This window comes from Mycteria americana, chromosome 2 (genome assembly GCF_035582795.1).
Source record: "Mycteria americana isolate JAX WOST 10 ecotype Jacksonville Zoo and Gardens chromosome 2, USCA_MyAme_1.0, whole genome shotgun sequence".
NCBI lineage: Eukaryota > Metazoa > Chordata > Aves > Ciconiiformes > Ciconiidae > Mycteria > Mycteria americana.
Window position 1 is genome coordinate 90,811,322 of NC_134366.1, and position 17,213 is coordinate 90,828,534.

Sequence of the window (17,213 nt, forward strand, 5' to 3'; positions counted from 1 at the left end):
CTGTTTTGCCAGTGGTATTTATTTTTTCACAAGATATACAGTCTACCATGGATGCTCCAATGGGTATTGTAAATTTCCTGGACGATAAGGGTTTGTACAGAGACTGTGCACATTCACCCAGCATTGACAGTAAGATTTGTACATTCTCTTACCTTAATAAATCGAGACTGCCAACTTCTGAAAGTAGACAAAGTTTACCTTACTTTCAAGGAAGAACAACTCCCTAGAGAATGCTTAGCATTTGTTCTCCTCTCCTTTTATTTCTTCAGGACAAAGGTTTCATTTCACAAAAATATTTGCAATTTTATTTTTCCCCTCTGCCCACTTTTCTCAAAGATCTGGCCTTTTGAAAATTACCCAGTGATGGATAATATTCTGGAGTTGGAACAAAGGTAGGCCATTTTTCTGATACTATCACTCTGAAGCTTCCTTTTTCTTAACGTTATGCCACAAGGTACTTCAATACCCACAGTAGAGACCTGCTTTGCTATAAAATCTGGAACACATTGAGTTCAATGGCATCTGTATAAGATGAAATTTGTAATGAGTTCATCCACCCATGCCTGTGATGCAAATTAACATTTTTACTGTGTTACAGATCAAAAATAAGTCAAAAAAGAGATCAGTTTTACTTGTCATTGCTGTTATTTAGGAAAAGAGCAACCTCCAGAGAGTAATTCATCCCATCCCAGCATGAATTCCCTTGCAGAAGTTTCTGCTTATCTCTGTTCCCTATTATGTGCAAAATTCTTATCTCCAACCATATTGCACACGAAGTCTGTGGCAGGCCAGTGGACTGACTTCAGGGCTTTAAAGTTGCAAATAAGCATGCCAGATACCAGACCATGTCTTAGTTGTATTAGATTGTCTGAAATGGCATTAAAAGAGGTCAGGCTGAAACCCCCACTTTGCAACCCAACGTAAGCGGGAAACAGCTACATAGTTCCTGCCTTCATTTGCATCAAAGTGGCATGCTTGCTCCAGTTATGTAGTATTGAAAGTTACTACTGAAATCAAATATCAGTAGTAAAGAAGACAAGTTGTAACTTGAGAGAAATTATATCTGAGAAAGTGCAAAGTGTCATTATACATGGTGACTGTAAGCACAGTCCATAGAAGTGCTGTTACTGTAAACAGGCTGAATGCCTGAGCAGGTATTAGCACAGAATCAACATATGAAAGTAAAAAAGAAAATCTACCATGAGTACAAAGGACAGAAAACCAGGACTAGCTACCACAGAGGGAGACATTTTTCTTCCACAGGCCTGTGAACTTCTTTGATCTTTTTTTGATTTAAAAAAATTGGATCTAAGATTGATCAGGTAGGTGAGTTAGTGCATAGTGTATGGGTTCTTCATACATTTGTTTTCAGTGATGCTACCTCTTGGTGTTTCACAAACCAACTCATAAGCAAATAACTATGTTTCAGGCCCAAAACCTCTGCTATGTTGCTTTTCATTTTTGCTACCCAGTGAACTAGAAAGGAAGCCCATTGGCAATAGCTTTGAAACCAGCACAAAAGAAAAAAATGTTTACAAGAGTTATCAGTAAAGAAATGAAACAGAAATGCCTATCAATGGAGTCCTACACAAACAAATTAACTGCTCTAACTTTAGAAATATAGGAAATGCAAATCATGACAATATATTTCGGTTTGTTTTTAATTAGTTATGACTTCTCAGAAAATTTATGGAAGTTGAACTACTGATATAAGCAGACCTGAAAATTAAAACATGCCTTAAGCTATAAAGAGGTTTTTACTCTATTTTTTTACTTCCATTTCTCTTGTGCCTGCCTGTAATGTATAATGTGTCAAAAGAATTCTCAAATTGTGAACAATAAGTGAGTATCCTCCAAAGTGCTCCAGTAGTCACCTTCCATGGTGTTATCATTGTATTTCCGCTTCCTTGATTTTCCTATGCCCTCCTGTCTTTTGTTAGTTCAGACGTTCAATGTAAAAAGGCAGAGATGATGGAAAGAGGAATGTGATAACAGCCTTGTATACAGTGTGCAGTCTGGCTTAATAAACTACCACATCTTCAGAGCGTGAAGAGCTGCAGTGTTGGAGCCATGCAAAATTTCCCATGTGCAACCTCAAACCCACTTGAGATGAATCTTAAGTTCTAATTGCCATGTTTGCAAAGCATAGCCCAAAAGCGAGAAAGTTTAAATCATGAAATGGGGCAATGTGCACCACAGCGAATCAGATAAATCTTTCTTCCCCTATGTTGGAGTTGTTAATTTCCCTTAGCAGCCAGACCTTTCATCTGCAGCAAGTCCTGGTTCTTATCATGGTTCTCAGGGGTGAAGTTCCCAGTTTAAATCTACTGAGATAAAGAAGTCTTTCCTTCCAAGTCTAAAAGAATCAGATCTGTACTTCTCATCATCCTAGTGCTATTGCTGCTATCATATACACTTGTCTTCCCTATCTGCTGTATCTGTTTTCAGGTATCAAAGGAATTTCTCAATCCATGATCCCCCCTCCTCCCTTTCAAACTAACTTTTTTAATATAACTTTTTTCCCCCCCTCAGTAAACCTTTTCCTAGGTCGTCAGCGTCTGTCTTCGTACTTGGCTGCCTTTAGCTTTTACAGTTTGTGGGATTTTTTTGTTTCATGTTAAGATCCTTCTCTTAAAAGTTGCTGTCTTTCTAGTTCCCCTCTCAATGGGTCCTCCGATAGTTTTTGATAAGGAATGTAAACAATTAAAACATAGAAGCTTAGAACATCAGAATAGCTGTCAGCATGCAGTTGGTACTGCAGTTTGGCTAAGCTTTTATTATCTATTTATTTTGCTGGCATACCTTTGCATATGATTGTCCTCAAGAATAGAGCTCTGACTAGAACACGAGTATTATGCCCAAGTCATTAGCTTTGGTCGTTTTCCACTACCCTTGATTCTCAGTGACCTTTGGAAAATCAGTTCTTAGATGAAGTTTTCTTCTCTGTAAAAATGCTAAGAGTTCTAATTTGTAAAATATTCTAAAAGATTTAATGAGAAAGAATAGTATGTGAGAGTTGAGTTATTTTCCAGTATTTTATTTATCTGTACACACAGGCATGCGCTAAGAGTTACTATCTGTAACTCTTTGTAATACTGAGAGTAATAGTAAGAATTATCACCTCTGATGATATTGGCAGCCGAAAATTTCCATGACAGTGACCAAAAGATTGCAATCATACTTTTTATTTGTGTTCAAATTTGTGAAATTGCATTGAAGGAAAAGCTTTACATTGTTTCTTTGAGAATGCTTAGAATTGTGTGTGTTTTTACAGAATCTCCTGGGTATATGTCATGTAACAACTGTTTCTACAGAAATCTAGTTATTACTCAAGAGAATACAAATAACATAAATTCACCATGGCAAATTTTTGAAATTAAAAATTTGATTCCGGCTCCTTCTTTGCCTAAAATTATGTCTTATACTAATATTTAATTCTATAATGTTAAAGATACAAGAAAAACAATTTAATTTTGAAAGAAGAAATACAACATTAAAAGAAAAAAGGTCTATTTTTTTCAATTTGTATTTATCTTGTGCAGTATAAAAATGTCAGTTCCTTGTTTGGTAAGACCTTCCACCCCAGCCAAACATGGTTTAATTATAGCTCTTTTCAAATGTTTTCACTGTAACATTTGAATTGTCCAGTTTGTCCATTTTCTCCTTTTCTTTTTACTTGTCTCACAGGTTTTATTTTTTGTCCTTACAATTTTCCCCGCTATCTGTCCACAGTTATCCTTATAGCACACACGCTCACAACTCAATGCTCTTTCCTTTACATCCTTGCCAATAGTCTCTGTGCTTAAATCCTTTCCTTACTGCTAGATTCCTGCTCAGGAATCCTCAGTTTTTCTTCATTATATTTGGTCTCTGATGCCTATCTTTCCAGCCTGCATTTTCATCATTGCTTCTGTAACTGTATAGTGATACTGGATCATTCACTCTTTTTTAGATTTATGCTAGAGGATGGAAGGAGGCGATTATGCTTTCCTGCTCAGATTTGAATACTGGGCCTTCTTTGGGTGTAGGCCCAGGAAGATTCACATATAGAGAAAATTTTATAGGATTTTCTTGCTTATATGAACAAGGTAGCTGAACTGAAGTGTTTGGGGCTTGTAGATGCCATAACAGAATGAAGTAGAGTATTAAGCAGAAATGAAAGACTGTTCTTATCATTGGTAATAACACTGTCACCTTTTGGATTTAGCAGTATAAGATCAGAGAATTTTTTCTTTTGGGATGAGAGACATAACAGATGTTAATATTAGTGCTTAGCTCATGGATATGATGTCACTTACTACCAATAGGGAATTATATTTCAAGCTGAGTCTGTGAACATATCCTTAGGTTTTTAAGGTATTATTTCTGGATAACTTTGTTGTGTGATTGTCATCTTCTCATTTGTTGTAACTTGAAATATAATTCTCCTTAGAACTGTGACTTCTTTGAAACTGCTTTCTCTTTCTGTTGATAAGTACATGTGCTAAAAAGTGCATATGGGAGTATTGCACTTCTCTAATGACTTCAGTGGGATTCCTAGGTGACCACTCAGATTTTAGTTTATTGCGGCAGTATTGGTGCTGAGGGAAAAAAAAAAAAGAAAAAAACCCCAACCACCCACAAAGAAAAACAGGACCGTGACTGTTCTCTTGCAATGAAGCTTAATAACACAGGCTGACTGTGTACATTACAAACCACTTAGCCTTGTTCCTCTTCTGGACCCTGTGTAGTACCCAATGGAGCTCAGATTTCATTACTTCGGGTTTTTTTCTCTTCTGAGTTTGTGAAATAAAGTGAAAGTTGTATTGCAGCCCAGCAGAGCAGTGTTATCATGTCACAAAAGGAAGTTATGTGCTGCAGAGTGTGTAGCACGAGGTTGTTTAGGGATGCTTAAGGATCCGCAGGCTGTTGGAATGATGTTGAAGCACTGTGTAACGTGGGAGGAGACAAACCTGGTGCAATGGTGCAATCTCATCCATACTGCCTGCTGGGAAGGGTCCCTGGTGTATGTTATTAACTCTGACTGTGGTTGGGTGTTACATGAAAGAGTTCTAGTTGGCCCAGACCAATGAAACACCAAGGAGAGTGCTAAAATTCAGCAGCGTGAACAGTGGCTGTTCCAGGGATCACACTCACTCCCCCGCCTTGTTTTTTTTAACAACCTGCAACTGCAGGAGGTAAAAGAGAAATTGTTAGAAAGGAGCTGTGCTAATAATCTGTAACAAGTTGCATTTCAAGGAAGGGAAGCAATTATAAATTGGATTCTGAACAACTAGAAAGTCAGTGGAGTTTTTCGTGCATATGGGGGAAATGATGATGAAGCTTTTTTCTGAGTGTAGAAAGGCAGAAGCAGCAGTCATCACCTTATATATATATATACTGATAACATTAACTGATTTTTATGCAAAATATGTATTCGTTTGAAATTCCCTACTAATCACAGATATGTGAGTTTATATCTGCTCTTGGGCTGTATCTAGAGCTCAATCTGCCACTGCTTTGGCAGCTGACAGGCAGACCAACTGACAGTCATTTTGTATTCTATGGTGGTTTCCCTCTTCGAACCACTGAAGATTTTATCTGTGTCCTCCAGCAGTATTAGGGAAGTTGGGACTGACAGTCCAGCATTAAAAAAATGGAGAGAGTGGCAAATGAGCAAGATATTATTTTAAAAAAGCAAGCAAAGTTTTTTATGCCACATCATGTAGCAGAAAGGTAAAACAGCTGCTTACTTTACCCCCTGATTATACCAATATATGTGTTGAAAAATTAAAAGACATATAGGCAATGTACCTCTTTGTGTTCCATAAGATTATTTGCTTGTTTTAGGAGTATTTTAAAATAGATCACTGAGATTGTTCATGTACTGCATTTAATTAAAAGTAGAAAACCAGACGTATCAAAGAACAAGCTGGTCCAAATTTGTGAAATTAGACTTGGGACTTTTCTGTATATCGTTAGGAAAAAAAAAAATTAGACTGGCAGAGCCTAGTAAGACCTCCATGGGTGGGCACAATCTGTAATTATGGCCTTCAGGCCACTACTGACTCTGCTTTAGGGGAGAGTTTTCTTTATACAATAAATGCAATCTGAATTTCAGTGATATCAAGCTTGATTTCTTCAATCAATTGACTCAATTATAACACAGAACACTTTGCTCCCTAGTCTAGTTGCAGAATAAGGTGGAAATAATTTATTTCTTAACAATAAGATAATGAAAAAAATCAGCATTACTGAGAATACCGTAGTATGTTTTTATAAGGTTTCACAAGCCCAGATTAAGCAATATGGAGAAGAGCTAAAGTTTAACAGAGTTTTTATAAAAATAAAAGAAATATTTCTGCAAGTCATATGCTATAGGTATATAGGAATCATTTCCACAACCCTGTATCAAAAGAAAATACTGATTTACTGTATATCTTTTAGTCACCTTTGTGTTAGGGTTCTTCTGCAGGTTATTGAAAACACTTTTTTATTTTGTGTGTGTGTGTGTGTGTAGTATCTGGCTACTTTGTAAGTAAAACAGTATATCTTACCATAGGTATTTTATAACCTCTGTGCAAATATTATTTCCACAGCGTGATGATCTTACTCTGTGTCAGATTTTTTTCAGATGAAAGAATTATCTGTTCATCTCATTCTGATTTCAGTAGGGTTCTGTAAATGGAATGAATATAAATGGCGTTATAAATGGCTGGTGTCATGACTCTAAAGGGGAAGTTGGCATGAATCTTGGGATTCAGTCATCAAAAGTATACCTTGACATGAACAAGCAGAAGAGGACTTCAAGGCCTCCTGCAAATAAATAAATAAATAAAATCATATTTTGCACCCACTGCAAATGAGAAGAACAAAACTTAATGAGTTTGTAACAAAGTCACCATGCTGGAGATTTCCAAGAAGATAAGTAGGGGGGGGTGAAGAAGAAAAGATAATGCACTTCAATGCAGTGGAACGTGATGCTCAGGTCGTGGCTCAGCAGCAAGGGTATTACTTCCCACCCCATATGTATTTCTCATGTGAAACCCGTTACCAAATATATTATGTTATGATATTATGCTGATGTGGGGCTATACTATTAGTTTTTCTCAGTACCACTGTTGGGTGATATGCAAAAGCAAAATGTTGAGAGAAGTGAGTTAAAATGAATGTTTTAAAATTTGGCACAGAGCTTGATAGAAGATGTGGCATGAAGAGTAGTCACGTGGTAAACAGCTTATATGCAGTTTAAACAAAGACTTAACTCCTTCATTCAATTTGCATGTGGAAAGTAGTCAGTCCTATAGACTAAAATGTGCCACACTAGCTGTATTGTTACACTAGATTTTCACAAGGTATCACAGACTTCATTTTTCCATAGATTATGATAAACCTATTTAATGCTGTAGCTACAACGGTAAGGAAAAAGAAGTTTTCTGGTTCGTTTGTAATAGGAAGAGAAACCCAGCAGATGCATTTTTGCACTTATCACCCCTGTGTTGTTTGTTAAAAACCTCCAAACCCACAACCCTGCAGTTTGGAAACTGTGTGACTGCTAATCATGGGCAAACAGTACAAGAGAAGAGCTCTTTTCTTCCAATCTCTCTTCCCATTTCTCAGTCCCCATCTCTCTCTCTCTCCACAACTGCTCATGTCTCTGATTTCTCACTGTCTCCAATTTTGTTTGATTTATCTGTGGGCTCTTATTCGGGGGCCAGTACTTTTAAAGTAGTAGCAACAAACTGAAATTGAATTTTACACATATGAAAATAAGATATAACTATATATTATCGTAGCATTTCTTCCCCTGCACTCTCTTTATGCCCCTTAATTTCTTGGACTTAAAGGGATATGGGTGGCATCTTACTATCCTAATTAATGCCTATAAATGCTCTTGCAACGTGCATGTAATAAGCGTTAGTATTCTCATTAACTGTAATATATGCCAGATAGACCTATAGGTAACATAACAGTGACATAATCTTACATCACTTTCTCTCCCCTTTCCTTACTTACCTTTAACCTCTACCAGTTTAGAACATTTAATATCTGCTCTCTTCCCTTTCCTTTCCCTTCCCTTTCCTTCCTCCATCCCTCTTCCCTCCCCTTCTTCCTCTTGACCTCCCCACAGCATGAGTCTTTGGCCACTGTCCTTTCAGTTGTTTTCTGAAAGCTCACTTGATCTGTAAAACCTATCACAAACAGTAAAACATGAAAGTCTTATTTTTACTTTTACTGAAGATCTTTTAACATTCTTCTGAGAATCAAGAGGATTTTATGATGCGGATGAATTCCACAACAGATATTCTCAGAATTCCAGGTATTCGCATTTACAAGTGTCTGTATACTACCAACAGCGTAACATGGGATGAAAACACTTGCAAACTGGGCCCAAAATGTTTGTCAAAGTTCATTTAGACTCTAAGACAGGTACATGAGCTTCAGTAATCTTATTTATGTAAGCTAATTGCTTTCCTCTGCCTCCTCTTTCTCCTCTGTTGGCCATAAATGCTTCCTGTCAAGTTTTAATTCTAGATTGCACATTTCCTAGGACTGTCTAGTTTTAAGATGCCCCGTGCTTCTACTCGATGGGAAACAGTCAATTAGATTTTTAATTTTTTTGCTTCATTAAAATGATATTCTGGTTTTGATGTTGTAGATAACACAGCCAGTATCCTGACAAGACGAAGGAGATACAGTCGAACCACTCAAGATATCTATTACCTCCCGGTTTTGATTTCTGATGGTGGAGTGCCCCCTCTCAGCAGCAGCAGTACTCTCACAATTAGGGTTTGTGCGTGTGAGAGAGATGGACGAGTGAGAACTTGCCATGCTGAAGCTTTCCTCTCCTCGGCTGGCTTGAGCACAGGAGCTTTAATTGCAATCCTGCTCTGTGTTGTCATTCTTCTTGGTAAGCCATTTTCAATATTAAGTAATGCTATCCTTCCACTGGCTCTCTGAATATTACAGGGCAGAAATTTTTAATATGATACGTTTTTGAACCAGAGGCTGCCTGGTAGTAGGAGGTAATTAGAAACACATAGCTGTGATTAGGGGGAAAGGGTTTGCTAAAATTAATAGGGGAAAATGCCTTTAAAGTACATTCATGAATATCTGGAATCCACTAGAAATTATTTTTCAGAGGTTATCAAGTAATTAGCACTGCAGATCTTTTTTTCTGTAATTTGGAAAGATTTCAAAAAGCCACTGACTCTAAGTCCATGTCTAGAACAGTGTGAAAAATGATAGAAAAGAGATGAGGAAAGCTTTTTGAAATGCATTACACTGTAAGAAGCACCATTAGCACTGTGCAAAAGCCATTTCTTAATTACCTTTGTGGGACAAGCTGATAGCAATGCACAACATAATCCACAGGGGCAAGGGACATATGAGACTATAAGATGACTCCATTAGATAAATGCCTTTGCAAGTGCATTTTCTCTTGACTTTTTTTTTTGCCCAGACCAATTTGAATGTTACCCATTAGTTAATATTATCTTTTTTTTTCCTGGCAGAGGCACAACTTGCTGGGTACATATCTCTGTACTACTCATATGTCTTTCTGCATTCTTATAGAGATGGCAAGAAATAATGAGAATTGCACTGTGACCCACGTAGGAAATTTTAAGGTTGTTATTTTTTTTTTTCCAAAGGCTCTACATTTTCTAAAGACTACTTTTCTCACAGGTTACTTCAGAACTACCTTGTCAGAAAGCTGTTTTAAAATGTATAGTAATACATTTAGTTTCTAATCTTACATTTTATCATCCAAGATTGAATATTTATAAGAGAAAAAATAAACCTTTTACATTTTAATTCAGTATATATGCTAAATATCAGTTTTAATGAAGCACTGAAAGCCCTTAACAATGCTTCTGAAAAATGTCAGCCTTAGTTACTCATTTCTCATTTAACTGAAAGTATGTTATCCTCTTTTATCTCCTCTATGAGATCCCTGATAATCTAACTAGTGGATTTCATTATTGGCACAAGAAACCTCAGCAATCCCCACAAAGAAAATATACAGTAGAAGAGTGCTCTTTACTGGCCCTTTGGAAGATGAGGCTGTATCAGAAGTTTGTAGTTTCAGTACAGCATTATTAACTTTCCCCTTAATTGTGTGGTCTCAGCCTGTTGCACTTTGGCATGTTGCTATGTCAAAACACAGCTGTATGGATTTCATGGGTGCTTTCCAGGCATACACTAATCTATCTTCAGGTAACACGTTACACAACAAAGTATAAGTATGCTCTTTTCCAGATTGGACAGGTTTGGTGACCCTTTATTACAGACACATGCCTGACATAATGATCCCGAATACCAATATTAGCCTGAAAGTATTACACCTCTGTATTCATGACTTAGTATCTGCTATTTCTGTAGCATATATGTACTTACTTCAGATGTAAACTTTAAACCTAATCTAATATCTGCAGTTTTCTCTTTAGCAATTGTGGTCCTTTTCATCACCCTAAGACGCAGCAAGAAGGAGCCCTTGATCATTTCAGAAGAAGACGTCCGGGAAAATGTTGTGACATATGATGACGAGGGTGGTGGAGAAGAAGACACGGAAGCATTTGACATTACAGCACTGCGGAATCCATCAGCTGCTGAGGAGCTAAAATACCGGAGGGATATTCGTCCTGAAGTGAAGCCTGTGCCCAGGCATCATCCCTCCTCAAGCCTTGACAGTATAGATGTTCAGGAGTTCATTAAACAAAGACTGGCAGAGGCTGATCTGGACCCCAGCGTGCCCCCGTATGACTCCCTACAGACATATGCCTATGAGGGTCATAGATCAGAAGCTGGATCTATCAGCTCTCTGGATTCAGCCACAACACACTCTGACCAGGATTATAATTACCTTGGAGACTGGGGACCTGAGTTCAAGAAGCTAGCTGAACTCTATGGGGAAATAGAATCAGAAAGAACAACTTAGTTGTAATTCCCAGAACAGAGAAGTTCCTAAACGACTGGAGATATAATAACAGTGACGGTAACAAAAAATGAATACAGTACTTGGAACTGAGCAAGTTGTATGCAGTTACTGTAGAACAAGTGCCCTTTTCATATTTGAAACTGGGTTCTCCAATTGGAAGAAAGTCAAATTTTGAAAAATACAGAAAAAAGAATCTGTTGTCCCTTGTGTATATTTTTTAATTGCTCAATGAAGTCCGTGGTACCGTATCTGTAACAAAACCTAAAGTAAAGCCAACCAATGACATTTTTATTGCAATATGCTTAACACCTCCAAGCTACAGTAAGTTTACAGTCATGCCTGTTTAGGAAGATAGCTAACGGAGGAGCAAAACTCTTGCAGGTGGTTGTGATGTTGCATTTCTAGCTGTGCTCTAGGCATTGTGATCTCAATGTGAGGTAGCCAATGGGGTTTACTATCAGTGTGAGAAGTGCTAACAGTCTGTTTCCTTTACAGAAGGGATAAGCCGCACCTGTCCTCTTAAATAAATGGTCCTTTGATGATTTAATCTTATTGAATTAGCAGGTTGCATTGAGATGATGTCATTTCATTATGTCCTTCATAATCTTTCCATCCATAACCAGCTAACAGAGGGAGGGCATCATTAGCTGTTAGCCCAAACATGGCTCTAGCCCATAACCCCAGACCTGCTCTGTTATTGTGTGCTAGAGGAACTGTTGTTTCCAGTATTGTGCTTTTTCTTTTTGTCTTTTCACGGGAACATCATTCATTTAAATGGAATGGGTCCAAAGTACTCTATATGCAGCAAAGCAGATGAAGCATAGGTTCTTTCAATAAAAACAACAATGGCAGCACCATTAAACTAAGCAGTTGTTTGGTTCACTGTGCTTCACTTATGTCAATAGATGAAGCTTTTCAAGTCTTTTGCTGGTCTGAGTCCAGGAGCTACAACAGTCAGTTTACAACACAGAGTTCTTAATCGTAATGTCTCTCTATTTCCGTGCGTGATTAAAAGCAAAATAGAGCTGCTGGTAAGACACTGGAATAGAGAAAAATGAAACAAAGAGAGTAAGATGATGATGCTTTTTTCTTTTTAGTTCAATCTACTGATATTTAATTTCTCTTAGAGTAATTTCCATCTAAGCAGAGCAAGCTTTTCTCTCCCTGTGTCAAGCATCGTGGGAACAGGAACATTTTAAGTCAATGGAGGAAGAAAAAATTAAAATGTACCATTATTGTGGTTCCTATGGATTAAATAAATTGATTCCTTATGTTAGTAACTTTTTAGCATCGCAGAACTGCTTGACAGTTCTGCTTAATGTTGCAGGCTGCTTAACGCCTAATCCAGCAGATTCTTATATTTTCCTTTGGTTTTTTTGAAACTTTAACCTTTTGTATATCTTTCTTGTGATAACACTATGAGAGAACCAGGAGTTCATAATATCTCATGAAAGATTATGACCTATAAGGCTCACCATCTATTACAGTCTTCTGCTTCTAAGAAAATTGTAGCTCCACTTAGGGAAGTGGACTTCTTGCAATATGCATTTGGTAGGGAAACTGTCCAGAGCAGAAGCTGTGTACTGTTTTTTTTTACTCTCTGGGCTGGTGAGGAGAGTGATACAGGCCTGCACACCCCACTAGATTCCTCCCTATGCATTTTAGGTGCCACTTACTTTCAGCTTAGTAGAGAAGGGAGTACCTTTTGCTCCTCCAAGCAAGGTCTGTATTTATTGCTGATCTACTGTGGGCCACACAGGTGAACTAGATTATTAAGCCTTCCTCTCTTTACTGTATGATTGGGTAGGTCCTAGACATGACTGAAACTTCTGATCAGTTCTACTTTGAGGTTGTTTGTTTTTTTTTTTAATGAACTCCTTCCTGAGATGTGTTGACTGCTTTTGGTTTAAACAGTCGTCTGGAAAAATTAGCAAGTAGCTTTGTAAGAAACTTTTCAAACTCTAAAAAGTATTAGTTGCACCATAGTTCCAGAATTGGTTTTTACTACACTGTTTTGTTTGCAACTTGAAAATCGTAATGTTTCCCTTTCTATCAACATCTGAACCCACAAGGCAATTTAGAGGGGAAAAAACTCCGAACCCTAAAATGTTCTGCTGATGATTTGAAAGTAGTTTAATAATCTGTGTTCAGATATTTTTAATTTTTTTTCTTACATTTTACCAAATGCATAATATTCTAGAAGTGAATTTAAGGAAACATCATTGTAGAGTAAAGTTAAACAGCTGCTTTAATGCAGTAAGAGTTATACTCAAGTTGAGAATGGTTTATGTGTTGTCTTTTTTGGGAGTAGAGTTAGGATATGTTTCAGTTTTGTCCCAAATGAAACAACTAGTAGTGCAGGATTTTATGAGGATAAATTTTCTTTTGATTTAGGCTGCACTTGCTTTATGCCAACATCTAAATTTTTACACTGTATGAGTAGAGTGCTAAGAAGAAAATCTTTCAGCATCAGTAGTACCATGGGCCATAATACTTTGTACTGCATCTGTGTGAAAACTGCATTCATTGTTGTACAGTTTTGGGAGCCAGGTATTACTTGTTCCCTCTGGCCCTACACCGAAGCAGGGAAATTCAATGGTATTTTGTGCTTTAAGCAGTGTTCCTGCCATTGTTTTGTTTTTATTTGCATCATAGAACATTCAGGCTTAAAGCCAACAGAAGTGCAGTGACACAAGCAAATAATCACTCCTTATGCTCATGTTCAAATTAAGTTAATGAGAGAAGGAGGTCATATCTCAGAGAAATAAGAATGCCCTTTTCACCATTCCTGGTGCTCTCTTGGCTGCTGTACAGCACGTGCATCATACCCACAGCCCCAGGAATTCTGAATCCTTTAAAACTCTGCAGGGTTATTGAGACGCTGCTTCAGTCATGCTGCGATGTGTCCTGTTTGGTATGTCCTGTCCACAGTGATCGCCAAATGTGCTTTTCTGTCATGATACATCTGCATGCTTGTTATGCTTACTGTTTTTTACTTAAATACACATCACAGTGCCGTGTTGTTTGCATGACAAATAGCAGAATATTAAATCTTCAGGGCCACAGAAAAAGGCCTCACGGTGCAGAAGGAACAGGTTTACAGATTTCTTTTCCTGATCCCACAAATTTTTCCTTTGGTCCTTTGTGTCCTAGAAAAGAATTTAAACTATATTTGAGAATTTCTATGTTAACATTGATTAAACTGGAAGAAAATTAACACTGTATGCCATGGAGAGCACAATCGTTTTGTAGCATTGCTGATTTAAATGAAGTATACATTCAGTGAAAGTATCGTGGGAAACTCTTTCCTAGTTTATGGTTAAGTCTGATTGTATAGATTTTGCTTAAAGCTTTCATGGATCTTTTGTGTACTCATATTCTCAAATACTTTCCTATTAGCCTAAATAGTAATCCTGTTGCCACTTAACAACTAAACCCTGAAAACTGCCAGTTTTACTTAAACTGGAAGATACTGGGTAAAGTTAAATGGCACATACAAAGTGATGCTTAAGGGCTTTCCAATTTACAATTTTATTTCTGCAACAGCTGTTTGACTAATAGTACGATTACACCAAATTAATCAGTCACATTCCTTCAAACAAACCCTCTTTCTTCTAAAGGTGAGGGCACTCAGTATGCTGTAATCTTGGCACGTCATCTGAGAAAATGGTCTGTATAAGTATTTTAAAATGTGAAAATACATTGTCAACCAGTCAAAAATGTAATTTAATACACTTTAAAGACAAGGAAGAGCTTGAATTCAACTGGCATTAGATTAAGATTCATACATTGAAAACAAATTAGTTTATCAGTATCGCCATTTATTACATACACATAGAAGACTAAAAGTTGAAAGTAATTTCACTCTGTTATGCACTTTATTTTTTGCATTCTTCTTATAAAACCAAAATAATTGTAAACATTTTTGGTTTTGAATTCTAATTGATCCAGTTGTTTAAGTTGTGAAGACTGCAAGAAAATGTCCATGTGAAAATATTCTCACTGGTATTTAAAAGGAACTACAAAATTTCTGTGGTCTAAAGCTTTGTAAAATCATCCTTGAAGAAAATCTAAATATTGGACCAGTCTGGAGTTAATCAAACTCATAGACTCACACGAAGGGTAACAAAGGAGATGTTCTAAATGCAGAGAAGAATATGAAATTATGCTGCTTAGGGTTACTTTGTGGATTATAAAGTGCTAAGACCTTGTACCTGCAGTACATATAAGTGGCACAGTGCATTTTAAGGAACATTATGAGCACGTTGCAAGTATTGGGCCATCCTTATTTTTCCAAAGTCTCCAAAAATATATATATTTTTTTTAACAAGAGAGTAATGTAAAGTATACCTCCTTATGCAAGTGTTACTGATAGAAATTGTTACATTCTCTTTTAATAAACAAAAGGGACAAAATCTTTTATTCGTATTTTTCAAATAAAATATACTCTTTGCTATGGTGATGGGTTATTGTATTCCTCATCACAACAAGAATGGGTTATTTTCTCTTCCCTCCCGTATTTTATACTCACCAAAGAAATATAACTATATAAAGGCACTCTGTCTTTCAGAAACAGTTGTATTAATCAGATACAGCAGTATTAATGAGGTCAATGTCAGAAAGGGTGTGGTAACTCTAACTAGATTTTAATGCTTGGTACAGTCACTCAGTTGTGTCACTATTTCAAAGCCTGTCTTACATGGTTATTGCTACAGATGGGTAGGGAGAGACACCAAAAGATACTTTGCAACAGACTGCAGTATAACAGTTAAATGGTTCATTACTTTTACTTGTGGCAACTATTGCACTCCAACCATCACTGTCCTGAAACTGAAATACGGTGTTATAGGATGAATACATTATCCACATGACTGAGCTAGGGAATCGCACATCTATGAATCCAGATCGGTGGTAACAGCCGGGGTTATTATCCTAAGTTGACAGAGAATAGAAGAGAAAAAATAGGCAAGGACATTCACAATGATCAAGCTCGGGCATGTGCAGTGCAAGTGTACAGGAATCACTCATTCTTTCTCAAAGGAAGTAACAGGCTTTACCAACAAATTACATCTTAGAAAATAGTGGTACCATGGCTCACAAGGAACTTGTTGCATGCAAGACCTTCTTTCCCAGACTGACATAAAATTCAAAAATAAAACTAAGGTTGACAGGAAATGAAAATACAATTTTGTTATAGTGCCCTACTTGCTCTACTTTATTGCCCATAGGCCAATTTAGATTTTGTACCACCATGCTATGCAATTCCCACATGTGCCTCAGCACAGCCCCAGAAAAAAAAATATTATGGTAAGATACTATTTACAAGAAGAATATTGTCAACCTGAATCTGAATGCAAGTTCAGGGGAGGAACGAGTGGTTTTGTGATTTTTGTTTTTGGTCTTCATTTGAGGTGTTTGGAACTTTCTAAAGAATGTTTATAAAGATTTTTAGATCATCTTTCATATGTAAGATTCATTGAACATTTTTTTTTTCTCTAGCAAAGCTTATTATCCTCTTATATTATTGTCAAAATAAATTTTAGGTTGCTTGAAGTCCATACTACTCCTTCCATATGTGGTAAATATATTGTTTATATTTGGGTACAGAGAGTCTTCAAAAGCTAGAAAGCTTTCCTTGTGAGTTTAGTAGACTTTTTCTGTGAGCTTCATGATTCTGTGTAGCATTTTTGTGTTGTGTAACTCCTCACAAATCTATCAGCACCCCTCAACCTTTAATTAATCAAGAAAGTCCTGAAGATCCAACAAACTCTTTCCACACTAGCTGCCTCTAAATTTGGTTTGTTCTGGAAGTACATGCAATAGAGCATATTATAGCTAGTGGGCAGTCAGTACCTGCAGAAACATCCTCATCCAGCAAAGCAGTCTTCAAAGGGAAAAAGGACATTGGGATTAGGACTCTTAGAGGATCATAGGGCGCACAGAGCTTGAAAGGTGTTAGATTCCTAGCCAAGCCTGAACAAAATCAGGGTCCCTGGGACCTTCATAGTGGACCTTGTCATCATGCATTCATTGGTAGAGTCCAAATAGCTGGTAAGCTCAATGGAAAGCCTAATAAAGGTATATGTAAATAGGTAAACTGTTCAAAGATCTGAACTGCCACATTTTCTGTTAGAGTCCTGGATAGGAATGGATCAGTCAATGCATTTGCCAGGCTTTCGGTGTGAAACATTTCTGAGGCATGCTGCAGTTCTAACACACATCTTTACCTGTCACATTAACTATTTTGAAACAAATTAGGTTGCTCTTGACTTGATTATGAACATTGTACATTGTT

At 37.1% G+C, this 17,213-nt stretch overlaps 1 protein-coding gene across 1 annotated transcript in view; it reads left to right on the forward strand.

The window, feature by feature from the left end:
* CDH18 (cadherin 18) overlaps positions 1–10,918 on the forward strand; it is a 192,442-nt gene extending 181,524 nt beyond the window's left edge. Inside the window, 2 exon segments of the mRNA XM_075495641.1 lie at positions 8,639–8,890; positions 10,416–10,918. Coding sequence (XP_075351756.1) covers positions 8,639–8,890; positions 10,416–10,918 — 755 coding nt within the window.
* Positions 10,919–17,213: the final 6,295 nt, after the last annotated feature.